Raw genomic sequence first — 26,163 nt, 5'->3', positions numbered from 1 at the left:
GGGTGGGGGGATTGTACACAAGAGGAAACAAAGGCAGAGAAACATCCAGGTGGTAGGTGGCAAAGCCATCTTCTCAGATGTCATCACTGAGGTGTGGGGTCTTTCTAGCATGCTGGTTTCTTATAGGGCAGTGCCACTGTAGCCAGTGCTTGGCACAGATCACATGCTCAGTAAACTACAGGATACTAAGATAAGCCTTCCACAGCCATTGGCTTCAGTACTGTGCACAGACCAGTTCTGTGCTGACATGTAGAGCCACCTGCCTCTTCCAGTTAAAGGGACATACTGGAAGTCTCAGGGATTGCTCCCACACAGGCCTGTGCCCCAGGGCAAGTCATTCCACATCTGGGTTTCAATGGCTTGATTCCTGAAGGATTATGGTGAACCCCATGGCATCTTCTCCTCTCTCCACCTTCCTCTCTCTCCTCCTTCCCAAAGAACTTCTAACCACTCATGATGCATTAATTAAAAGTCAGTCAAGCAGACCATGTGGGCCTCCCAAGTTGATAGAGTTTTGGCATGCAATGAGAAAGGTGCAAGGAACTTGAGCGATGGCTCGGCACTTAGGAGCACTGTCTGATCTTGCAGAGGACCTTGGCTTGACTCCCAGCACCTACACATTCCACAACCATCTGCAACTCTAGTTCCAGGAGATTCTGTGCCCTCTTCTGACCTCCTCAGGAGAAGGAGTTACGCAGAGTTGCCCAGATATTCATACAGGCAAAACACCCATACATATAATCATTTTTTAAAAGGGTTTTTATTTAAAAATGGAAAAAAGAACCCTAAGACATCAAGTTTCTACAGTAAATGTAGAAAACCTAGCAACATAAATGGCCAGAATGAAGAATGACAATGTATGACTCCCTTAATAGAAACAAGACAAGAGAACTGTTTGTTGTCAATTACGGAAGAATTAGAATTCTGACTTGAACAGAACCTTAAGTACGAAGACAATTTTTAGACAATTTGGGAAACTCAGAAATGGAGTAATTATGCCTGGATATAATCGGCACTAGGAGATATTCAACAATTGTTGCAATTACGTAAAACAATGTACACATATCAATGACACACCGTATAACATCTTACTCAATATACACTGGGTAATCTTTAAGTTCAGCTAAACACGTCTCCTCAAACATTTACTGCTTTTTTGTGGTAATAACTTCCAAAAACCTTCTAGGATTCTAAAATTATTTTGGTACGTTTTGACTTATTTGTGGTGTGTAGTGTGTATGCCATAGCTCTTATGTGGAGGTCAAAGGGCAGCTTACATGAGGCAGAGAGCTTCTTCTTCTACCATATAGATCCCAGGGGCTGGTCTCAGTACTGAGCCAATGGCCCACCACTACTTCTAGCTCTGTTAAATGCTTGGTACGCTGTTACCTATAACCATGTCTACAGCTGACAGATCTCACTCTGTTTAACTGTCACTCAGTCACCAATCATTCTTTCTTCATTGCTTTCTTCATCTTCCAACCCCAATATCCCAGGCCTCTGATAATGACCACTCTACTCTCAAATTATAAAATCAATATTTTTTTTAGGTTCTACTATTGAGCTCATGAGATGCTGATCTTTCTCAGCCTAGCTGCTTTCCCTTAATGTTGTCTCCATTCATCTTTCTGGAAATGAGGAAAGTCCTTTTTATTCATGATTGAATAGTATTCTGCTGTGTGAATTCACATGTATACATGCACACTTATATAATACACATGTACGTACATATGTATGTGCATACCTATAGGACAAAGAGGTATATACACATTTGATGGATGAGCAGAGCCCCAGTAGTCACACTTTATTTCTTCTCTCAGTCTTTTGATACTTTCTTAGACAAAAGTTCTTGGTAAAATTACCTCACAGATAAAATGTTACACAAAAAGAGAGTTACAGAAGTATGTAAATATTACGTTCAAAGCAGTATTTCATTCCATAAGCTCATTATAAGTTCAGAGCAACAGTTTCATGTGGCCTCGCTTAATCATGGTGCACATCTGTGGCTTCATCCTTGGAGCTGACCTAGAGTGAATGTTTTCCTAGATCCCAAATCTGTCCCAAGCCTTTTTCTCTTCTTAGTGCAATTTGTGAAAGTTCATTGTTTTCCTCATAATGCAGTCTTTGCTTAAAATGTTATGAAGAGTGGGCACATTCTATTCTTGATTCTAACTTTATCACATTTTTCTGGCAAGACAACTAAAACCATCTCCTTAAACTTTCTTCATAAAATTATTTGAATCAAATCAGCAATGCTATAAAGTCACTAATTCATCTAAACGGCATTAATTCTTTCAAGTTCATCTTCTTGTTGAACCACAGGAAATTTGCCCAATGGTGGACCGGTGCCCAGAAATCATTAGGTTATGTGATAGTGGCAGGAAAAGCATATCAGCATCAAGAAGCAATCCTAGGACAAAGTCTTTGGGATGTGCCCCTCCAGAGTCCACCCATTGCAGCCATATTTGCTTGCCATAGTCTTTCCTAGATGGCTTCTGTCAAGAATGGCCCTCAAAGTCTCACATACTTAAATGATGTCACCAGGGAGTGCAACTGTTGGAAAAGAATTAGAAGAATTAGGATGTGTGACCTTGTTGGAGGAAGTGTGTCGCTGGGGGTAAGATTAAAAGTCAGTGTTTCTCTCTGACTGCTGCCTGTACATGAGGATGAAACTCTCGGATACAGCTCTGGTCCCACCATGCTCCCATCGTGATGACAACAGACTGACCCTCTGAGAGTATAAAGCAAGCCCAGACTAAATGCTTTCTTTCACAGGAGTTTCCTTTGATCATGGTGTCTCTTCATAGCAATAGAACAGAGGCTAGGACACTCCTCGTGGCTTCCTCAGCTGGCTTTCTTATAATACCAGGACCACAAGCCCAGGGCTGGCAGCATACAATGAGCTGGGCCCTCCCACATGAATCTCTAAATAAGAAAATACCCTATAGACTTACCTATAACCAGATCTTATGGAAGCATTTTCTTAGCTAAGAGTCTTTCCTCTAGATGACAGAGGAGGTTGAGTCAGATTGCACACCACCTAAGACCACTGCCTGCCAATACCGCACAACACTGGGGAGGATCCAGTACCTATGCTGTTCTAGTGCCTACACTGTCGTCCAAAACCAGGACTATAACAAGGACTACAATGACTTTAGGCAGAACAGAAGTCAACAGGCTGGGTGGCTTTTCTTCTCCTAGCACCAAAGCAGTTAGAGATGCCCTATCTACAGGAAGGCCTGAAGATGAGAGCCACACGGATCTGTCCAGTATTAGTTTTACCTGGACTGGTACTATGTCTCAGGGAAAAGACTTTTGTTTACTACCATGTCCCATACCCAGAAATTAGAGCCTCTATGCTTTAGATAATGTTGGTGGAGACAGCAACTTATCAATATTTAGGAGGCTGAGCTGGGTCACACCTGAGTCTCAGTCCAAGGAGGTGTGATATCAGGGGTATGATAAAGCCCATAATGTAGTTGTCAGTGACACAAGTCAAAGCACATCTGGGAGCCAGCAGGTGCAGGACCCTGTCTGCTACCTAGGGAAGTCCGGAGCCCTGGCTTGGGAATGGATGTCCCACCAGGTGTCAGAAGCTGGATGATAGAAACAGTTCCTCCCTAAGCTCACAGCTTCAGAGAACACCTCGGTCTCTGGAGGATTCTTGTGTTCAGGTTCATTTCAAGGCTGGACATGGAGAAGGGGAAAACTCCAGTTGGCCCTGCTATCACTAAAATCTCCCAGGGGGAGACATAAATAGCATCTACCCCTTGTCCCAACAACAAACTGAGGCTCAATTCTGCCAAAGGAGCCAGTGCGTTTACTGGGCTTCCTTACAGAGCATAGGTGGGAGAGCTACTTACAGGAGTGTGGGTACTCCTCCCCTCCCCTCTTCAGGAGTGTGGGTACTCCTCCCCTACCCCCCAAAACAGGCAGCACCCCAAAAGCCTTGTCTTAGTTAGGGTTTTATTGCTGTGAAGAGACACCATGACCAATGCAAGTTTTATAAAGAACAACATTTAATTGGGGCTGGCTTACAGGTTCAGAGGTTCAGTCCATTATCATCAAGGCAGGTGTGTGGCAGCATCCAGGCAGGCATGGTGCAGGGGGAGCTGAGTTCCACATCTTCACCCAAAGGAAGCCAGGAACAGACTCAGCATCCTAGGAGGAGCTAAGAGGAGGGCCTCTAAGCCCACCCCACAGTGATGCATGCACTTCTGTTGTTGTAAAATATAAACACTGCCCCAAGACATCTGCTAGATATCTTGGCAGAAACATATCCCAACTCCACGGTGGCCCAGTGTCTCCTGCCACCACACACTTTCCTACACTCAAACCGTCACATGAAAGAACACGCAACACAATAACCTTTGACCCAACTAGTAAGATATAATTGCCTGCCCAGTACCATCCATCCCTTAAGAACATTAATAACAACCTGTAAAAGCACAGAGAGGAATCTTAACATCACCTGCCATGGCTTCTCACCCTCTCCCTCCTCCCTCTTCCGTCTGTCTGTCCCAGTCTCCTCCTCTTCCTTTAAACTTGTCTCCTGCCCATCTTTCCTTCTCCTCCAATGACAGGCCTCCTTCTATCCTGTACCTGCCCCTCACCTGTATTTTACAAATTCAATGGGGGAGAAGATTCTGCTAAAGTCACCTGATTCCTGAGTATATGACTAGGCAGCTGTCCTTGGGGCAGCGAAATTAGCATCAAAATACAGATAACTCCAGGGCAAACCACAACACACTTCCTCCAACTAGGCCACACCTTCTAATAGTGCCACTGCCGGGGCCAAGCATATGCAAACCATCGCAAGCCTTACCCAGCAGGGATGAAAATATCCTCCATGCATAGAGAGAGACTATCAATCAATAGTTCTTCCTCAGCCTATATGCTGCAGCCACTTAAGGATGAGTAGTTTCTAACAAGAATTAGGGAGCAGATGGACACTCAGATAAGAGTCTCATGACTCTCCCTACTCACCCATGTAGGAAGTATAAACAATCAACAAGTACAGCCAGGGTAGTCCTCTTACAAGGAGGTACAGCTGAACTCCCCAAGACAGCAGTTTGGTTGGCTCAGGGGACACTCATAACACCCACAAACACACAAGTGTCCATCAAATGCTAGGCAGTTGAGAAACTCTGTCTCTGAGTCCTATCCTGGGTATAAAGCCTCCAGCCTCTCAGAGTGCTGGGTCTTATTATGGTAGACCTGGCACGACCCTCTGAGACAAAGCCCTTGTGCTAGTACTCAGGCCTTTCTCCCCAGAGGGTTGAATCCTGTTCCCTGCTGCACTGCCCTAGCTTGATGGGGGAGTGGTTGCACTCACTCTCCAACCTGTGTGCAGGAACTCTCTGAGCATTAGGGGTTGTGGGTGATGCCTAACACTGGCTTACACGGAGGCAGACCTAGTGCTGACTTTCAAGTCTAAGTAAGGTGTGAACTGTTAGGCTCTGTCTTCTGCAAAGAGGGTGGTATCTCCCCACATGCTGAACTGCTTGAGGTCGGGGTGGGTGAGGGGAGGTGGCTAGGGGGAGGTCACATGGGCAACTGTGGCCTTCCTGCTCTCACTGCCCCTGTTATACTGACAGCTGGCCCCATGCTCTCTGACCTGGCTTCCCCAGCACTTGTGAAGGTACTTTGTAGTTTGAAGGATGTCAGACTTGGTATGTCTGTGGGGAGACCATGCCTAGAGATCTTACTCGGCGGCCACCAAGCTCTCTCTACCCTGCCATTGCATTTATGTTCTCTAAAGACATCTTTTTGTGTCAGAGACACACACTTAAGGATTTTAAAAGTAAGACTTAGAACTGGTCTTCTAATAATCTGACGTGGGGGACAGAAGAGAGGTAAACGAACAGGACTGGTACTGGGACATTAACTGTGACATCCTTTGACTTTCCTGTGATGCTTCAGCTCTGCCATCAGGAGATGTTTTCAAGTATGCTTCTCTGGTAATTAATTAGTAGGCCCATATGGAGCTGTTCTTTCCTAAAGAATGGTCATTAGGTCTTGTAGGGTTAGTGTCCTCCTCACAGAGGTTGAGTCTCTCTTTGGGGGCTGTACAGTTAAACTATCTTTCTGTCTGTGGTTATGAAAGCAATTTCAGCTTTTTAAGAGTATCTCTTTTGCCTTTCCCAGTTCAACTTTTCTAAGTGGCAAGACTTACTTTGTAAACAGGCAGACATAGGCAGCCCTGTTGTTCTTACTGTATGATAAGACTGTGTAAAGTCCTGCAAAGCAGCATTAAACGCCGTGAGAAATCGTAATCGTTTGTGACCTTTAAATTTCTGTGAAGTCATTAAATGACTCCTTGCTAGCCATTATAGCTAGACAGAAAATGGAAGGAATGGAAATGGTTTTTTAAGTAAGGATAATATTAGCACACTGATTTGAAATGTCAAGCACACAGAGGACTAGTGTTTCACTCGTCACCATTCTTACCCTTACTTTTTTTCTCTGCGTGTAGAGAAGTGAGTTATCTACGTCAGCCTAGCCTGAGCGCTCTAATTACGGAACCCAGAGCATCTGGAGATTCACCTTTTCATATCTAAGCTTAGATATTTTGCTCAATGTTGTTGCAAGGTCAAATCCCATAGCTACTTTTTTTTTTCCAACTTAGACGGTATGTATTCTATACCTTGGCAAATTACCACGCTCCTTTAAGGTCGGAATCAGCTCCCATCGTTTTATCCTTTGCACTTTAATATCCAACAGCAAACCCATTTCCCAGTAAAGCTTTAGATTTGAATTGGTGGTGCCTCTTAGAATTCTCCCTAGTAGTTTAAAGATTCCCTGGGGACTTCTATAAACATTGGTGCAAACAGAACTTATGTCTTCTGTGATCCTTACATTAGTTGCGGGTTTCTGTTGATATGCAGATGAGGGCAGGTGAAATATAAGACTGGAGCCTGTGATTAGGCAGTGAAAAAAGAAGGTGGGCTGGGAGTTTTAGAGACGAGACAGGGACAGAGAGGACAGAGAGAACAGGACAGAGAAGATGGAGGAAGAAGACGATGAACCTGATCCACGGGGCTTGAAATAGCCCAGGGTAGCTATGGATATCATAGAAGAACATAAAATAATATAGGGCAATTTGTTCAATCTAGGCAGGCAGCTTGTATCGACATCGTTGAATGTTAAGTTCTTTTGCGGGCATTTTGTGTGAGAATTTACTGTTATAAATCTGACTGATAAATTACAAGCCTCTGGAGTTTTGATTTTACTGGGTTATGGGGATTTGTGACAGCTAACCGCCGTGGGGTGGATAGCTGGGAATGTGAGCAAGTTCCAAAGCGAGCAAACCACTAGTTGGGTGGCTGCCATATGGGGTTAGCCATGGGGGCGGGGAGACCACCGGAGCCGAAGAGTAGCCAGCAATAGCATGGATTGATTTGGTTTTTTAATATTTCATGCAACAACTAGCCATAAAGTTTACTCTCTCTTTCCTCATCAGTGTTTCTCAAACATGTTAGCGCATGTACTGTAATCTTTTTTCAATCGAGAGAGAAAAGATGGAAATGGAGGACCCAGAATCCTATCCCCTGCACCTCTCTCTTAATCCCTGAGCTTGTCTCCAAACTTCCCCAAGAGCATAGCGTGCAGATATCTGCACTCTTCAGTAGATCAAACTCTGTAGTTGACAGAGTGTTTTTAATCTATACACTACAATGCACATCAATCCCTATGTGCTAGAGCCTCCAGGTAATCCCAGACTTGACAGAATCATCACAGTCCTCTACATCTGTTTCTCTGTTGTAGAACACTGAGGACCCAAGGTCTTGTGTTCCTGAGTTTCAGAACTCACTTTGATTATGACTTTGATTGCAATTTTCAATGTCTGTCTTTGTTAGGGTTTTATCACTGAGAAGAGACACCAAGACCAAGGCAAGTCTTTTAATTGAGTCTGGCTTACAATTTCAGAGGTTTAGTCCATTATCATCATGGTAAGAAACATGGCAGCATCCAGGCAGGCAGGTATAGTGCTGGAGAAGGATCTGAGTTCCACGTCTACCAGGCAGCAGAGGGGGACTGTGTATCACACTGGGCATAGCTTGAGCAAAGCAGACCTCAAAGCCCACCCCAACAGTGACACACTTCCTCCAACAAAGCTACACCTATTCCAACAAGTCCACTTCCTATGTGCCAAGCATTCAAACACGCGAGTTTCTGGGGACCAAACCTATTCAAACCACCACATTCCACTCCCTGGTTCCCATAGGCTTGTAGCCATAACATAATACAAAATGCATTTAATACAACTTCAAAAGTCCTCATAGTCTTTAAGAATCTTGAACTTGTTTAAAAGTCCAACATTCAAAGTCTCTTTTGATATACATGCAGTCTCTTAACTGTAATCCTCTGTAAAGCCAAATCAAAAAACAGATCACATCCTTCCAACATATAATGGCACAGGATATACATTACCATTCCAAAATGTAGGGAAGGGGACATAGTGAGGAAAAGTTAGGACCAAAGCAAGACAGAAAACTAGCTGGGCAAACTCCAAATTCTGCATAACCATGTCTGATGCCAAACCTACTCAAAGCACCACAATATCAACTTAACTGAAGGCCCCCCCAGGTTTTGCTTGAACTTACACAGGCCACATTCCTGGCATTCATACGCTGTTCTAATCATATCTGATTTTTGTTGATATTTCTCCATGTGCTTTTGCCAATACACACACACACACACACACACACACACACACACAGAGTTCTAAAATGCTCCATCTCCTATATTTACTCCCATGTTCTCTTTAAAGGATCAAAACCGTTGCCAGAGGCTCTTCCCTCAAGAATAAGCAGGTCTGGCCTCAAATTTAATCTCATTAACCTTTGGTCATATCTTTACAAGCCTGCCTCCCTTTGTCCTTAGCCATTATGGCCACCAGCAGACAGTGGAGGGGGAAACAAAAGGAAGTAATTAGGAAGAAAAGAAAGCACCCTGCTTTAAGATTCTCCAAAGCTTTTGTTTTGTTTTTGAGAGAGGATCTTGCCACAGAGCCCAAGTTGGCCTCAGTGTCACTAACCTCCTGCATCAGCCTCCCGGGTGCTGGGATTACAGGATGTGCTCTTAAACCCAGCTTTTATAATGCAATTTCTGCACATGAGAGGAAGAGAAGAAAAGCGAACAGAAATAGAAAAGGGGGGAAAGCCAACTGTTCCTTAGAAATATGGGGGTGTTTGACCCTATGTGGTATTCTCTCACTTTCCTCCGTGGCTTTAATGACTTCACACCACCACCACCACCACCACCCCCAGTTAAAGTCTAAACTCTGTTGGGGCATTTCCATCAGAACTTAAGGTGTGTTTGAGAATGCTTGATTAATTAATTACCAGCTGGTCATCCAGTCCAAAAAGCTCGTCTAAGTAAGTTTCAGACAGTCTTCGAACTTTTGGCTTCAGTGATGGGTGAATGCACATGTCCCTTTAATGAAATCACAAAGGAAGGTCAAGATTAATTCCATTTTTGAAGTAATTCTATAAGGAGTCACTGGTTCTCTGGAGTGTTGGGGGAGGGGTGGTAAATTTCCCCTGAGGAGGGAGGTCAGAATCATCTCACCAAGAGCTCCCAAGGATGGTGTGCTACCCCTTTCTCATGCTCGCCTTGAAACACTCTGTCCTAGAACCCACAAATGGAAGCTCACTGACAATCAGTGATCATATTGTTCACATTAAATCTTGGGGACCTAACAGCCGATGGGGGGATTCCTTAACAGGCCCCAGATTTGAAACACTCATTGGCAAGACCTTATAGTGATATTATACAAAGGTCCTCACCTCCAAAACATTTCCCTGTCATACCTCAAAACAATACTTACCAAAGAAGGTTTTCCAGACCATTTTCAATGATAGCTAGGATCATGCTCTCTAAATATTTCAATGGGTCCTCAGGGCATGTCACAAGTAAACCACATAACAGCGCCTATCAAAGAGAAAAATAAGAAGATGGAGTCGGTGCCTCTGCATCCACACGTGTGTGTGTGTGTGTGTGTGTGTGTGTGTATTTGTGTGTGTATTTGTGTGTATGTATGTATGTGTGTATGCATGTATATATGTGTATGTATGTGTATGTGTGTATGTGTGTATGTATATATGTATGTGTATGTATGTACGTATGAGTATGTATGTATGTGTGTATGTATGTATGTATGTTTTCAGTCATGTATCTCTTCTATTTACTGTGTTGACATGCTGCTAGAGTCAAATCACAATTCAGGGCATTTTGCCTCTGTCTAAAAACTCCTACAGATGACACAATGGAAGTTGCTACACAGTTTTGTATTATGTAAGAAATTTTTTGTACAAATCTGAAGATTACTACAATGCTTAGATCCAGGGTTTCTACCCTTTTTGAGGATGAAGAGTTGGGCAGTGGTCAGCGCATATCTTTAATCCCAATACTTGAGAGTCTGAAGCAGGCAGATCTCTGTGAGTTTGAGGCCCACCTGGTATATAGGAGTCTAGGACAGCCAGGGCTACACAGAGAAACCCTGTCTCAAAAACAAAAACCAAACCAAAAACAAAAAACAACAACAAAAAAAAAAAAAACCAAAAAAAAAAAAAACAGAAAACAAAAGAGAAAAAAAGGAACCATTTTTAAAGTAAAAAATATTCAAACCAAAACAAAAACTGATTGATAAAATCCATATTGGGGAGAAGTGTGACCCTCAGCCCTCCTCAAGGAAACTTCTCTTTGCAACAGATGTAGGCCACCACAGAAAAGCACAATCAACCCATCTACAGAGCTATAGAGCCCAGTCTCAGTGGACGCAGCTACAGAGCACTGTGCCTACGGCGGCCTTGCAGAAGAGGAGTGGGAAGACTATCAGGAAGTTTGCTTGAGAGTGTCTCCCAGTAACATCGGAGGCTATACCCGTACAATCTCACACCAAAGTGACTGTCCAGTCATGAGCTGAACAAGGGCTGTCCCAATGGACATACATCTGTTCTGATGAACTCTGTATAAGAAATTTCTCCCTTTGCAACTCCCCCCCTCCACTTAGTGTTAGCCACTTGGGAACCTACCGATGGGATAAAGGCCAATGCTTCAGACTAAGACACTGATCCCGGTCCCTCCCTACTGCCTGTTGGAAATGAGATGATAATATAGTCCAGAGACTACTGAAAAGTTTTTAATGTACAAACCAGCATAGAAGGCCAAAAGAGCCACCCAATAGCATCTCTTAATATCTCTTAAGGACCAATATCTGTCGCTGGCATTTTGCTGTGTAGGTCTACAAGAGCCCAGGGGCTTTCCCTACTCTACAACCCATTCCCTCCTCCATAACCTGGTGTTTAGAGGACATTTACTCCACAAGTATTTGGATGGCAACCTGCTTTCTCGGGATGCTACCTAGGGCTTTATAGTTTTAGCAAGTTCCTTGAGAAATTCCCATGCACACAGCAATCTGGAAGTTAGTGCCTTACTGGAGCTAAGCTTTATGGGAAATAAGAAATTTGGGGAGAGGGAGTACAGGTATGGTGGCATATAACTGTCCCATGCACTAGACTGGCAGAGGCAGTCTGTGAGTTCAAGACCAACCTGGTCTACGGGATCAGAGAAACCTGTGTAAAGAAAGGAAGAGAGAGGGGGGGGGAGGGAGGGAGGGAGAGAGAGACAGAGAGAGAATATGAATGAATGAATGTATGTAAGGAAGTTATGGGCTGTGATATCCGAAAGTGCATGTTGCCCTGTATTTCCAACTTCTCCAGATCAAGAAGCTGCTTTCCCAAAAACTTATCCTGCAGAAGCCAAATTGAGAAGATAAGTCTCCAAAATGACAATACAGGCACATGGATCTAGTAATGTTGAAAAGTTTACTTTTTGCAAAGAAATATCACTGTCCATTTGATCCTAATGGACAAAATGACACAGCGCACAGCTGAGCACATTAATGAGTAGATGGCACACAGCCATCTGCCAATGAGGCGGTGTGGAGAGGGAGTAAGCAAGTTATCTCCTGCTGGCTTGTTCTGAAGTGTGGGGGATGGAACCAAGGGCCTTGGAGAGACGCTAAGCAAGGACCACAGAGCTAACTCCTCAGTCCTCCATAGTTTCTTTCTGCTCAAAGAGAAGGGCTGGGGAGACAGCTCAACAGACAAAAGCGCCTGCTGTACATAAAAGGGGGTTCTTGCTGCCTTGAGTGGGGCAAGGAAGGTTTGTACAGGACCCTCGTGAGGATTAAATGCATTACCATCTGCAAACCGCTTTGAATTATGCCTAGAGCAGAATGAACACTCGGATAACACAGCAAGCGATCACAGGAGTCCTTCCCTAGCCAGCTGCAGACCTCCACTAAAGGAAGAGGCCAAAGCAAAGAAACTCGGGAAGTGCAGAGTGGTAACACCAGTGACTGATCAGATGATAAGCTAAACCCAAGAGGTCAGAAGGGGAAAACATATTTAGAAATAAAATGGCAAAAGAGGAGGATGTCCTTGATGTTCAGATATAAACAGCAAAGTAGTTAACTGGCGTAGCTCGGGGTGGAGGTGGGCAGGGTAGGAGCAGAGACAGACAGACTAACTTGTGGAAATACCACATGTTTGTCACGTCAGACACCCAGGTAGTGTGGTGAATATGCTAACGGTTTCAGTAGTAACATAGAAACCGCTCTAAGGCTGTGGAGATAAAAGCAATTATTGAATGCTTGTGTGGCCCTTCAGAAAAGCTTCCAAGTGGCAAGAAGAGCGCTTATAGATGGGAAAGCAGGAAAAGCAAGCTCGGAAGGACCATCAAGGTGACCTGTAGCCTCGGACAGAGGCAGGAGGGAAGTAGACAGGGCTACTTTGAAGACTAAACAATTTTTCTCCAGCCCCAGTAGATTCTTGCCTCCATTCATTTTTGGCTGCAATCACAGAATAACACAGAGTGGGTAATTCACAGTTTGTTACAGCGTACAGTCAGGAGGCTGGGAGTCCAAGAGGGCGGTGTCAGCACTTAGCGAGGGCTGTTGTGCTGAGGCTAGAGAGGACTGGGAGAGCTGAATTCGTTTGTTTAACAACCTGTCCTGTGATAACTTCTCATTCCTGTGAGGTCAGCATTGGGTGGCCTGTCAGGCTGATGGCCCATGCCCACAGTGGCTGTGAGAAGTCCCTGTACTGCGGCACTGGGAGCTGACATTCTAACACCTGAGCCTCGTTGGGATACATTCAGACCAGAGTCATTTGTGATGAACCCCTTGTCCTTATCCCAGAAGTGTGCTCTCGTGTAGCTTTCTACAAAACAGGATATGGAGAGAGCTCGTAATATCCATTTGGAAGTGCTTTGTTCTTTTAAACAGGCAATAGAATCTATCTTTGAAGCAGACAGTAGAACAGTGTAGATGTCTTAGATATCTGCACCCTTTGAAAAGAAGAGGTTGCTTTAATAAGGAGAAGTTGGGGCTGGAGAAATGTCTCAGCAGGTTAAGAGCACTATCTGCTCTTCCAGAGGTCCTGAGTTCAATTCCCAGCAACCACATAGTGGCTCACAACCATCTGTAATGGGATCTGATGCCCTCATCAGGTGTGTCTGAAGAGCGTGAGTGACAGTGTACTCACATACATAAAATAAATAAATCTTAAAAAAAAAAAAGGAAAGGAAAAAAAGAAAAGAAAAAGTGTCCCGTGAGAATTACAGTTCTAGAAATCTAAACATTGTTCAAAGCAAAGCTTTTCCTATCCCTTCCCCAAACCGGATGAAACAAGCCAGAGTGAGGTCCCCCACCTTGGAGGGGAAGATGGAGCTGGTATAGCACTGTTTTCTGGCCTGCTTTACTTTACACTCCAACAGTGAACATTTGAAAATAAGTCAGCTATGTCTTGTCAAAATTTAAACAGACGGTACCACCTTTTAACTCTACCGGCCTTATAAATGGAAGTGTCTTGAGCTTATTAAAGGTGTCCAACTGGCTTGGCCATGTAGAAGCTACCTTGGGGAGTAGAAATCACCCCTGGGGACCAGCACTGGAGAGGGAGTGTCTATGTGAGCCAGAGTCTGACTGTGTTATCCAGGCTGCTCTCAGTGACCAGACCAAGCAGCCTCCTGCCTTGTTCCCCCATGCCGCCGTGCTCAACTCAGGCTGGATAAGCAGCAGCCACTGGGATGTGAGAGGCAGACAACCATCTGAATGCCTGACAGACTGCGTCACCAATGGAGAAATAGACCATCCTATGTGGCTAATCCCTAGACAAAGTGACTCCTGGACAAAGAGTGAATTGGCAGCTTTTTGTGTCTTCAGTGTTGATCCCCGCAGAACTACCTCTGGAAACTGGCTAACTGGGCTGCAAAGTTTTGTCCCCCCACACCCAAGAAGCCATAAACTTTACCCAATGGTCCAGCAAAATAAGTTAGTAAAGCAGCCCTTCTCTCCCAAACATGCAAACTGTCCCTTGCTACATACAAATTCCTGATTCTTGTATCTATGGAAAATATTTATACAGGGACAGGCCTTTTGCTATGTTTCCCAGTCTAGTCTCCTGGGCTCAAGCAATTTCCCTTTCTTTTCTTTTTTTAAAATTAATTCAGGGCTGGAGAGATGGCTCAGCGGTTAAGAGCACTGACTGCTCTTCCAGAGGTCCTGAGTTCAATTCCCAGCAACCACATGGTGGCTCACAACCATCTGTAAAGGGATCTGATGCCTTCTTCTGTACTCACACGTATGAAATAAATAAGTAAAAAAAATTAATTCATTCTCTCATATATTACATCCCAATCAAAGTTGCCCCTCCCTCCCTCTGCTCTACATCTCCTCCAACCCACCCTACCCTCATAGAGGTTTCCTTTCAGAAGATGTCAGCCTCCCAAGGATATCAGCCGAGCATGGCATATCAAGTCTCACAGGACACCACAAGCAAAGTCACTGAATCAACAAAACTGCACTCACAGGGGCTCACTGAGACTGAACCGGCAATCAGGGAGCCTGCACGTGTCTAACCTAGGCCCTCTGCATGTATCACGTGTCTAACCTGGGCCCTCTGCATGTATCACGTGTCTAACCTGGGCCCTCTGCATGTATCACATGTCTGACCTGGGCCCTCTGCATGTATCACGTGTCTGACCTGGGCCCTCTGCATGTATCACATGTCTGACCTGGGCCCTCTGCATGTATCACATGTCTAACCTGGGCCCTCTGCATGTATCACGTGTCTGACCTGGGCCCTCTGCATGTATCACATGTCTGACCTGGGCCCTCTGCATGTATCACGTGTCTGACCTGGGCCCTCTGCATGTATCACGTGTCTAACCTGGGCCCTCTACTTAGTCCCTCTGCATCTATGTTATAGTGAAGAGTTAAATTTCAAAAAGTTAGCCTCAAACAAAGTCCGGACATGCCTGAGAGAATTTGAGATAGGGCTCACCGGCCCGACTATCAGCTCCCAAGGACACTGGCCATCTGGAGCCACCCCCTCCCCTTCCTTCACTCCCTAAAGATGAGTCATCCCCCTGCTGAGTGAGATAAGTCACCCTACCCACAGTGCTGAGATGCTAGATTACACATACTCTTTGCTGATGTAACTCCACGCCAAAAGTAACTGTGCACCATTTGAATCAGCCAATTGTGTGTAACCGCGAGAAATCCCCTGGCTTTCCCTATATAAACCCCTGCCTTTAGAGGCTCGTGGTCGACTCCTCTATCTCCTGCGTGAGATACGTGTCGGCCTGAGATCTCACTAATAAAGCTGCCTCTTGTTGTTACATCAAGATCGGCTACTCGTGTTTCCTGGGGCACGCCATCCCGAGACTGGAGCGAGAGACTCCCCTATTTGGGGTTCTTTCATCTGGGGGCTCGTCCAGGATCTGGTGTAGCCCCCGGAGACCCTAAGGCCCCTTGGAGGTACATTGGTGTGAGTGTTGAATGCGGCCGCTGTGTGTTGTGTATTGTGTGCTGTGCATTGTGTTTTGGTACCGGTTTGAGTTGAGAGTGCACTCGGGGGTGAATTCCCACCCCATACAGGTTTGAGTGCACTCGGGGGTGGATGAAGGATTCCCACCCCGTATAGGCACCTGGGAGTAGACGCAGGATTCCTACTCCGGGAGTAGATGCAGGATTCCTACTCCGAACAAAGAGAGAGAGAGTAGACGCAGGATTCCTACTCTGAGAGCAGATGCAGGATTCCTGCTCCGAGCAGCCGCCCTTTTTAAATTTTTTGGGCAGCGGAAAAGGGGACGCCCCGGCGCCGCAGGCTCTGGAAGATGTTCCAAGAGCCGAATATAGTCAGGAGGACAGTCAAAGAGATCTGACTGTGACTTTCCGGAATCAGGAAGACGGAGAACTTCTCCTACCAGGGCGGTGGATTCGAGACCCAACCCCATCCGAGGTTGCGTTTGGCTGGATATATCAATCCAGGCGCGGACGAGCGTGCGTAGACGCACTGTTGTTTCTTTTTGGAATTTCATTTTTGTGCTTAGTTCTTTTCTTCTTCACAATGAGACAATCCGTGTCCACTCTGTTGAGCCAAACTTTGAATCATTGGTCAGAAGTTAAAGCTAGAGCCCGAAATTTGTCTGTGGAAGTGAGAAAGGGACGCTGGCAGACTTACTGTGCATCTGAGTGGCCAATGTTTAGAGTAGGTTGGCCACCAGAGGGCACCCTAGACAAAGCTGTTTTTTTGTCATTAAAAAGATTGTTTTTCAGCCTGGACCTGGATCTCATCCGGATCAGGTCCCTTACATCGTGGTATGGGAGGACCTTGCCCTCTGACCCTCCCCCGTGGCTGAAGCCCTGGTCCCAGGCATCCCCATCCCCGTCCTCGAATATATTGGTAGCACAGGAACCGCAGACGGAGAAGAAGACGACTCCCCAAATTTATCCTGACATCGAAGGTCCTCCAGATGAAAATGAACCCACACCGTCGGCGCCCAGTCCTCCTCCTCCACCCCCTTATCAACATGACAAATCTAAGGGCCCCTCGGCCGGTACTAGAAGCCGGCGAGGAACCAGTCCAGAGGGTCCTTCCTCAGCCCCCACCTTCCCACTCAGGGCTTACGCCCCCCCCCCGTGGACCCCCCTGACCTCCAGCCCTTACAGTATTGGCCTTTCTCCTCAGCCGACCTTTATAATTGGAAAACTAACCATGATTCTTTCTCTGAAAATCCCTCCAGCTTAACTAATCTCATAGCGTCTCTGATGTTCTCTCATCAGCCCACTTGGGATGATTGTGAGCAACTTTTACAGGTTCTTTTCACCACTGAAGAAAAGGAGCGAATCCTCCTAGAAGCTCGAAAGCACATCCTGGGACCAGATGGAACCCCAACCCAGATGCCCAACCTCATTGACGCTGCCTTCCCCCTTGACCGCCCCCCTTGGGACTATAACACGGCTGAAGGTAGGGAGAGGCTGACCACTTACCGCCGGGCTCTTGTGGCAGGTCTCAAAGGGGCAGCTCACCGCCCCACTAATTTGGCCAAGGTAAGAGAAGTACTTCAAGGGCCCACAGAGGCCCCCTCTGTGTTCCTAGAGAGGCTCCTGGAGGCGTATTGAAGGTATACTCCCTTTGACCCTACGTCCGAGGGACAGCAGGCAGCAGTAGCCATGTCCTTTATAGGCCAGTCCTACCCGGACATCAAGCGTAAGTTACAAAGACTAGAAGGCCTACAAGATCTTACAGTAAGAGACTTAGTTAAGGAAGCAGAGAAAGTGTACCATAAGAGAAGAGAAGAGAAGAGAGAGAAAGAGAGAGAGAGAGAGAGAGAGAGAGAGAGAGAGAGAGAGAGAAAGGAAAGGGAAGAGAGAGAGGATGAGAGAGATAGACGTAGGGACCAGAATTTAACTCGAATACTGGCCGCAGTAGTACCTGAAGGAAACAGGAACATAGGGAGAAAGAAAGGGAACCTGGGCAACCCACGCCGTCGGAACGACTGGACTTCACCGGATTGGAAAAGACTAGATAGAGACCAGTGCCGCTACTGCAAGAATAGGGGACACTGGGCCCAGGACTGTCCGAACAAAAAGGAAAAGATGCGGGGTCCCAAGACACTTGCCCTGAGAAACAAAGATGATTAGGACAGTCAGGGCTCGTATTCCCTCCCCGAGCCTAGGGTAACCTTAGATGTGGAGGGAACCCCCATGGATTTCCTAGTAGATATGGGGGCAGAGTTTTCAGTTCTACAACATACCCTGGGGAAGCTTGCTGACAAAACCAGTATGGTGGTGGGGGCAACTGGCATGAAGATACACAAATGGACAACGGCTCGACGGGTCAATTTAGGGGCTGGCCGGGTATCGCATTCCTTCCTAGTAGTTCCTGAGTGTCCCACACCCTTGCTCGGTCGAGACTTATTGACTAAAATGAATGCCGAAATACAGTTTTCATCAGAGGGACCCCGAGTGAAGTGGCATTCCCCCAGGCCAGTATGGACTTTGACTTTCAATTTGGCCAACGAATACCGCATACATGAGAAAGGTAAGAAGATGGACAACCCACAGTGGTGGCTTTCTAAGTTCCCTGAGGCCTGGGCGGAGACCGAGGGAGTTGGGATGGCTTCCCAAGTCCCCCCGCCCCCATAGTGATTGCAGTCAAGTCAGGCGCTACCCCCATCAGTGTGCACCAGTACCCTATGAGCAAGGAAGCAAAGGAGGGTATCCGGCCCCATATAAACAAGTTTTTACAACTGGGCATCCTAACCCCATGCCGGTCCCCCTGGAATACCCCACTATTACCAGTAAAGAAGCCTGGGACACGAGACTAGCGACCCGTCCAGGACTTGAGAGAGGTCAACAAAAGGGTAGAAGATGTACATCCCATAGTGCCTAATCCCTACACCCTCCTCAGCACTCTGCCACCAGAGAGGGCATGGTATACTGTCTTAGATCTCAAGGATGCTTTCTTTAGTCTGAGACTACATCCCACCAGCCAGCACCTGTTTGCCTTTGAGTGGAAAGACCCGGAGTCAGGACATTCTGGACAATTGACCTGGACCAGACTACCACAGGGATTCAAGAATTCACCCACCCTCTTTGATGAGGCTCTACATCGAGACCTGACGATTTTCCGAACCAACAACCTGCAGCTGACTCTCCTTCAATACGTTGATGACCTTCTTCTGGGGGCTGAAACCCAGGGTGAGTGCCAAAAAGGGACTGAACAACTGCTATCTGAATTAGGTCGTCTGGGAAAGAAAGCGCAGTTGTGCCGCACCGAGGTGACCTACCTGGGCTACATCCTCAGGGATGGTAAGCGATGGCTCACTGAAGCCCGGAAAAAGACTGTGCTCCAGAATCCTGTACCTCAGACACCTCGACAGGTGAGGGAATTCCTAGGCACCGCCGGGTTCTGCCGGCTGTGGATTCCTGGGTTCGCCGAGCTGGCTGCCCCCCTCCACACCTTGACCAGGTCAGAGACTGAGTTCCAGTGGAAGCCCGAACATCAAGCAGCCTTTGATGCCATCAAACAGGCTTTATTGACTGCACCCGCTCTAGTCCTGCCTGATCTAACCAAGCCTTTTTCGATGTTTGTAGATGAGAGAGTGGGGGTGGCAAAGGGAGTGCTGACCCAGACCCTGGGTCGGCCCGTGGCGTACCTTTCCAAGAAGCTAGACCCTGTGGCTAGCGGCTAGCCGTCCTGCCTCAAGATCACCGCGGCAGTAGCCATTCTGGTAAAAAACTCTGATAAACTAACCCAGCCAGTAACGATTATAGCCCCACACGCTCTAGAAAGTGTCCTCCGGCAGCCACCAGACAGGTGGATAACCAATGCCCGCCTGACTCACTACCAGAGTCTGCTGCTAAATGATAGAGTTTCTTTTGGAGCTCCTGTCATCCTAAATCCAGCCACGCTGCTCCCGGAGACAACAGGTCAGAACCCAATACATGTGTGTGCCGACATCTTGGCTGAGGCCTCTAGTACCAGAGAGGATCTGACGGATGTCCCCCTACTGGGCTGCCCCTCCTGGTTCACAGATGGCAGCAGTTTTCTGGTAGAAGGAAAGAGAAAGCATCAGTGGTGGATGGGAAAAGGACCATTTGGTCCAGTGGACTGCCTGAGGGCACCTCAGCCCAGAAGGCTGAATTAATAGCCCTCACTCAGGCATTGAGACTGGCTGAAGGAAAAAACATTAACATCTACACTGACAGCCGTTACGCCTTCGCCACTGCACATGTTCATGGGGCCATCTACCGGTAGAGAGGTCTCTTAACGTCCGAGGGAAAAGAGATTAAAAATAAAGATGAGATCCTCAGCCTCCTAGAGGCAGTACACCTCCCAAAAAAGGTAGCCATCATCCACTGTTCCAGACATCAAGGGGGACAGGATGCTGTGGCCAGAAGTAACCGTATGGCAGACGCCACCACCAAACAGGCTGCGCTCGGGGCCGTGATTCTGACAGTGGTAAATGAAGAGCTTCCTCCAAACCTAAGAGACTCTAGCTTCCAATACACCCAAGAAGAGCTATCCACCATCTGACCCACTTAGGTACAAGGAAGTTGATAGAGCTTGTGAACTCCTCTAAATACTATGTTCAGAGATTACCAGACTTAGCCCAAGAGGTTGTGCAGAGCTGCCAAGCCTGTGCTCTCGTCAACTCCAATAGACCCCCGTCCCTCCATGGCAAGAGGCTTAGGGGGGAGAGACCGGGGGCTCATTGGGAAGTTGACTTTACAGAAATAACTCCAGCCAGGTATGGTAATAAATATCTACTAGTGTTCGTAGACACCTTCTCAGGTTGGGTAGAAGCATTCCCTACCCGCTCAGAAACAGCTCAAGTGGTGGCCAAGAAGATACTGGAAGAGATCTTTCCGAGGTTCAGACTCCCCAAGGTAATCGGGTCAGACAACGGGCCTGCTTTTGTTGCCCAGGTAAGTCAGGGGCTGGCCAGTCAGCTGGGGATTAATTGGAAATTACATTGTGCTTACAGACCCCAGAGCTCAGGACATTCATTCAGAAAGAATGAATAGAACCTTAAAAGAGACCTTGACTAAATTAGCCTTAGAGACCGGAGGGAAAGATTGGACAGCTCTCCTTCCCTTTGCCCTGTTCCGTGCTTGGAACACGCCCGGAAGGTTTAAGCTGACACCGTATGAGATCCTATGGGGCTGTCCGCCCCCTGTGGGTGAAGCAGGGGGAATACATGATCCTGACCCTCCTCTTTCTCAATCCCTCCTCACCCGCCTCAGGGCTCTTGAGATTGTCAGACGCCAAGCGTGGGACTTGCTGAAGGAGACGTACCGAACAGAAAGCCCCGAAATCCCACACGGATTCCAGGTCGGATATCTGGTTCTGGTCAGACGACACCGAGCCGGTAATCTTGAACCCCGCTGGAAAGGACCTTATTCGGTCCTACTCACCACTCCGACCGCTATAAAGGTCGACAGAATAGCCGCCTGGATCCACGCATCACATGCCAAGAAGGCTCCCAAGACCCCTGAAGATGAATGGACTGTGGAAAAGACTCCTCACCCTCTTAAGCTTCACCTCCGCCGCCGCTTCATCCCAGATGAGGACATTGAATAACGATCCACATTCCCCCCAACAACTGACTTGGCAGGTCTTCTCTTCAACCAGAGACCTAGTGTGGTCTATCACCGGTAAACATCCCCTTTGGACTTGGTGGCCACCGCTGTACCCGTCCTGGTGTAAGCTGGCTGCAGGAGCACCAGGGTGGGGCTTAGAGGCTCTGGCCCCTGATGAGGTAAACGACATGCTAGATTTCTCACCCCACATATACACACCCCACACCCCCCCCCCCCGGTTCGGAGGACCAGGAGCTCCACCCCCGAAATCCGATGCCGGCTGCCGGACTCCTGGGGCTAGGACAGAACTAACTAAGACCCCCTTTTATGTCTGCCCAAGGAACAGGCCCCTCAGGTCTGATATGTGGAAATGTGGAGGAGAGTCACACTTTTTCTGTTATTATTGGGGCTGTGAGACTACAGGGCAAGTGGACTGGAACCCCTCATCTACTTAGGGTTCTATAGACGTCAAATGGGCCAAGGGCAGAGTTGCCACCCTTAACATCACCTTCACCCAAATGGGAAAAATGTACACCAAAGACTGGTTCCAGACCCGACGCTGGGGACTGCACCTCTACGTATCTGGAGTAGATCCTGGAATCCTTTTAGATATTAGACTTAAGGTGGAATCTGTTAGCCCCAAGGTTATAGGTCCGAACCCCATTCTCAGGAATAGGATACCTCTCACCAGACCTAGGCCCAAGGCTACTACTACTTTAAGACCCGAGACTTTTACACTTGCCGGGGGACATGACCACAGAAGACAACCTGGCCCCTCACTTGCTAGGTGCCCAAGAACGCATGTTTAGGTTAGTTCAAGGTGCTTTCCAGGCCCTAAATTACTCCAATCCCGATCTGACATCAGAGTGTTGGCTTTGTCTTTCCACGAGCCCCCCTTATTACGAGGGAATAGCGATCTCGGCCAACTTCACTAAAGACACTAGCCCTGAGGCTTGCCTTTATACCAACAAGCCCCGGCTAGCTTTAACTGAGGTATCAGGAGAAGGAACCTGTGTGGGTAAGGTTTCCCCGACCCACAGACATCTATGTCACTATGGTGTCCCAGCTGACACTCCCTCCGGTATTACCTCTTACCTAATTCCTCTCCCGGGGTATTGGTGGGCCTGTAATTCTGGCCTCACTCCCTGCTTGGCTGACTCAGTGATCAATAATCTTTCGGATTACTGTGTAATGGTCCAGTTGGTCCCAAGAATTTACTATCACCCCTCTGAAGAACTCTTGTCTTTATATGGTCAAAGTCCTAGGACTAAAAGAGAGCCCATCTCGCTAACCGTAGCTGTACTCCTGGGCTTAGGAGTAGCTGCTCGAGTAGGCACCGGGTTAGCCGCTTTAATCACAGGGCCACAACAATTACAGCAAGGACTAACAGCTTTGAATTCTGCCATTTCTGAGGATATAGAGGCCCTAGAAAAATCCATCAGTCATCTAGAAGAATCCCTGACTTCCTTGTCGGAAGTGGTGCTTCAGAATAGAAGAGGGTTAGATTTACTATTCCTTAAAGGAGGGCTGTGTGCTGCTTTGAGGGAAGAATGTTGTTTTTATCTCGATCACTCCGGGACCATCAAAGATTCTATGGCTAAACTTAGAGAGAGGCTAGACAAGAGACGACGAGAACAAGAGGCCACTGATAGTTGGTTTCAAAGCTGGTTCAATAGGTCCCCATGGCTTACCACCCTGCTGTCAGCCTTAGCTGGTCCCTTGATTATCCTCCTTCTCCTGCTCACCTTTGGGCCCTGCATAATAAATCGCCTTACAACTTTTGTCAGGGAGCGGATTAGCGCTGTACACGTCCTCATGTTAAGACAACAATACCAAGCTGTTATGCCAGATGAAGCTGAGCTCTCCATGTAGTTTTAAAATTAGAACTACTCACAACAAGTAGAGGGGAATGAAGAGTTAAATTTCAAAAAGTTAGCCTCAAACAAAGTCCGGACATGCCTGAGAGAATTTGAGATAGGGCTCACCGGCCCGACTATCAGCTCCCAAGGACACTGGCCATCTGGAGCCACCCCCTCCCCTTCCTTCACTCCCTAAAGATGAGTCATCCCCCTGCTGAGTGAGATAAGTCACCCTACCCACATTGCTGAGATGCTAGATTACACGTACTCTTTGCTGATGTAATTCCGTGCCAAAAGTAACTGTGCACCATTTGAATCAGCCAATTGTGTGTAACCTCGAGAAATCCCCTGGCTTTCCCTATATAAACCCCTGCCTTTAGAGGCTCGTGGTCGACTCCTCTATCTCCTGCGTGAGATACGTGTCGGCCTGAGATCTCGCTAATAAAGCTGCCTCTTGTTGTTACATCAAGATCGGCTACTCGTGTTTCCTGGGGCACGCCATCCCGAGACTGGAGCGAGAGACTCCCCTATTTGGGGTTCTTTCAATAGTTCTGTAGTTGGTGTTTTTGTGGGACTCCTACCAGAAGGGCTGGGGGCTGTTTCTGATGCTTTTGCCTGCTTTTGAGACCCTTGTCCTCCTACTGGGTGGCCTTAATGTGAGGGGAGGTGCCTAACTGTATTGTATTTCCTTTCTTACCCTTTCATGTAACTTGAAAGACAGTGCAAATCACTGTGCCTCTCTTGTGCACCTCTGACAAGTGTCTGCCCTTTTTTTTTTTCTACATCCGCTTCCTGTCAGCCCACATTTCTTTACTTCATCCATCTTATCTAGTTTGGTGGCTGTATATGTATGGGCCACATGTGAGCCAGGCTCTGAATGGGGGTGTCTGCCCTTAAAACAATCAACAATAATGAAATCTATGCGGCTTATAAATAAATGTGTTTTTCAAGTACAAATTGACAATTAAATCTTAAAAGAAATATAAGCCATTAAAAACTTCATATTTATACATATATATGAATATAATTATATATATGTACATATATATAATTCAAATGGCTTTACAGTCGTGACTCGTGACTGAAGCTCGCCCTCTGCTGGGAAGAGCCAGCTTTGCACACTCTTATCATTTCCCTAGCCCTTAAGCGGAAATCAACCTCACGGTCTGAAACGAAGTTTCTTACTCTGATACAATTGCTAGGTTTATTTGTTTTGTAATTCTGTAGTCACTGAAGCCATAAATACATGGTTCATCTTTGATCTCTCTGGAGCAGGCATGTGTGTTAGTAGGTAGCGTACCCAGTTCTGCCAAGTAGAAATTTGAGAATATTATACATATTCATGTCTAATTTTTTTTAATGTACCCAAATCCTACCAACTTAGCATTCGTTGCATGGGCTCCTACTTTAATAATTTGTTTAAAAATTTAAATGCATTTCAGAAACACCTCGAAAGAACAGAGGGTGAGATATTTGCAGTGTGCACAGTGGTGTCCGCATTCTGAGAGAAGAGATGACTATAGTGAATCAGAGGAAACGCCAGTACTCGTGTTTCCTACAATCCTTGGTGGGCACATCTCCTCGGTGTTGCCATTGTGTATTTTTTTTTAATTTGGAGTTCCTGAACCATAAAATAATTTATCCACAGTAATCATTTGTTGTCAATTTTCTGAGTATCTGACCACTTACTTCATTTATTTAAAATAGAAAATAAACACTTAAAAATATCTAACTCTGAATTGAGGAGATAGCTCAGCTAGTAAAGGACTTACCTCACAAGCTTGAGGCCCTGACTCTGAATCCCCAGGACCCACATAAAGCCAGGTTCAATAGCATACAACTCTAATCCCAGCAGCCCTGGGACTGGGGGGAGTAGAGACAGGAGACTCCCTGAAACTCAAGGACCAACCAATCTGGCATCAAAGAACAAAGAGACCCTCATACACATAAACGCATACCTCCAAAAAAATTATTTTAAAATACTTAGTTCCAAGTTCTTTCTTTAAAGGAGGCTACTTTTTGTGTTCATATCTTTTGTGTAGACAGCATACTTAGATGGCAAGAACAACTCATTAGATTCTAGTGATGGGAAGGGCTGGCTTGCCGTGAACACAATCACATGAACTGAGACAAAAACAGGGAAAGATTATTTCCTAACAAAATAATATTACTTTTTATCTTTATGCTTTTAACATCTATTTATTTGTTGATTGACTGGCTCACTGATTTACTATGTCCCCATGCGTGGAGGTCAGAGAACACCTTTCAGGAGAGTAACTGACCTAAGGTGCCCAGGGTTGATCACTGGTGCCCACATGGGCGTGCTCATCCTAGGGCAAATACGTGTAAGACACTGGAGAGTAGTCAAATTCCAAGGGAGAAAGAATCTTCCATGACTGACAAAGCTCAGCCCTTGTCCTAGCTCTGGCTCTAGCATGAAGACTGGGCTGGACCCCTGGCAGGGGATACTCTACCTCTAGTAGAAAGAAAACTGGCCAGCTTTTGTGGCCATTTGTTCAATAACAAGTATGCTTGGGTCTAGGGTGTTCCTGAAGGAAGCTGGGAGCCAGCTGGCACAACTCTAAGAGGATATTCACAGGGAAAGGGGGAGGAATTGTGCAGCATAGCATCAACCCAGCCTCATCGGCCTGGATCGAGGTCAGCTCTTCCCTCTGGAGTGAGGAAAGGTGGGACTTCTCTGCTGAAGAATGCACTGTGGAAAATGTCTACTGTTCTCTTTACTCGACAGTCAACAAAACAAATCACTCAATATGTAGAGGTGAGGAAATCTGATAAACACCGGGAGAAGAGAAACAACAAACAACAGACCCAAAAAACAATCCAGATATTGAGGGAACCAGT

General features: G+C 46.5%; 1 protein-coding gene across 3 annotated transcripts in view; it reads right to left on the bottom strand.

Annotated features, from left to right (window-relative positions):
* Fbxl13 (F-box and leucine-rich repeat protein 13) overlaps positions 1-26,163 on the bottom strand; it is a 180,381-nt gene that overhangs the window by 151,397 nt on the left and 2,821 nt on the right. For all 3 annotated transcript variants that reach the window (XM_087655401.1, XM_087655402.1, NM_001103355.1), the window contains 2 exon segments: positions 9,833-9,936; positions 9,348-9,438 (listed from right to left, as the gene is read on the bottom strand). In XM_087655401.1, coding sequence (XP_087511527.1) covers positions 9,348-9,438; positions 9,833-9,936 — 195 coding nt within the window.

This window comes from Rattus norvegicus, chromosome 4 (assembly GCF_021556685.1).
Source record: "Rattus norvegicus strain SHRSP/BbbUtx chromosome 4, alternate assembly SHRSP_T2T, whole genome shotgun sequence".
In the NCBI taxonomy this organism is placed as follows: domain Eukaryota; kingdom Metazoa; phylum Chordata; class Mammalia; order Rodentia; family Muridae; genus Rattus; species Rattus norvegicus.
The sequence above is the reverse complement of the archived record's forward strand: the minus strand, read 5'-3'. Positions and strand labels throughout refer to the sequence as shown.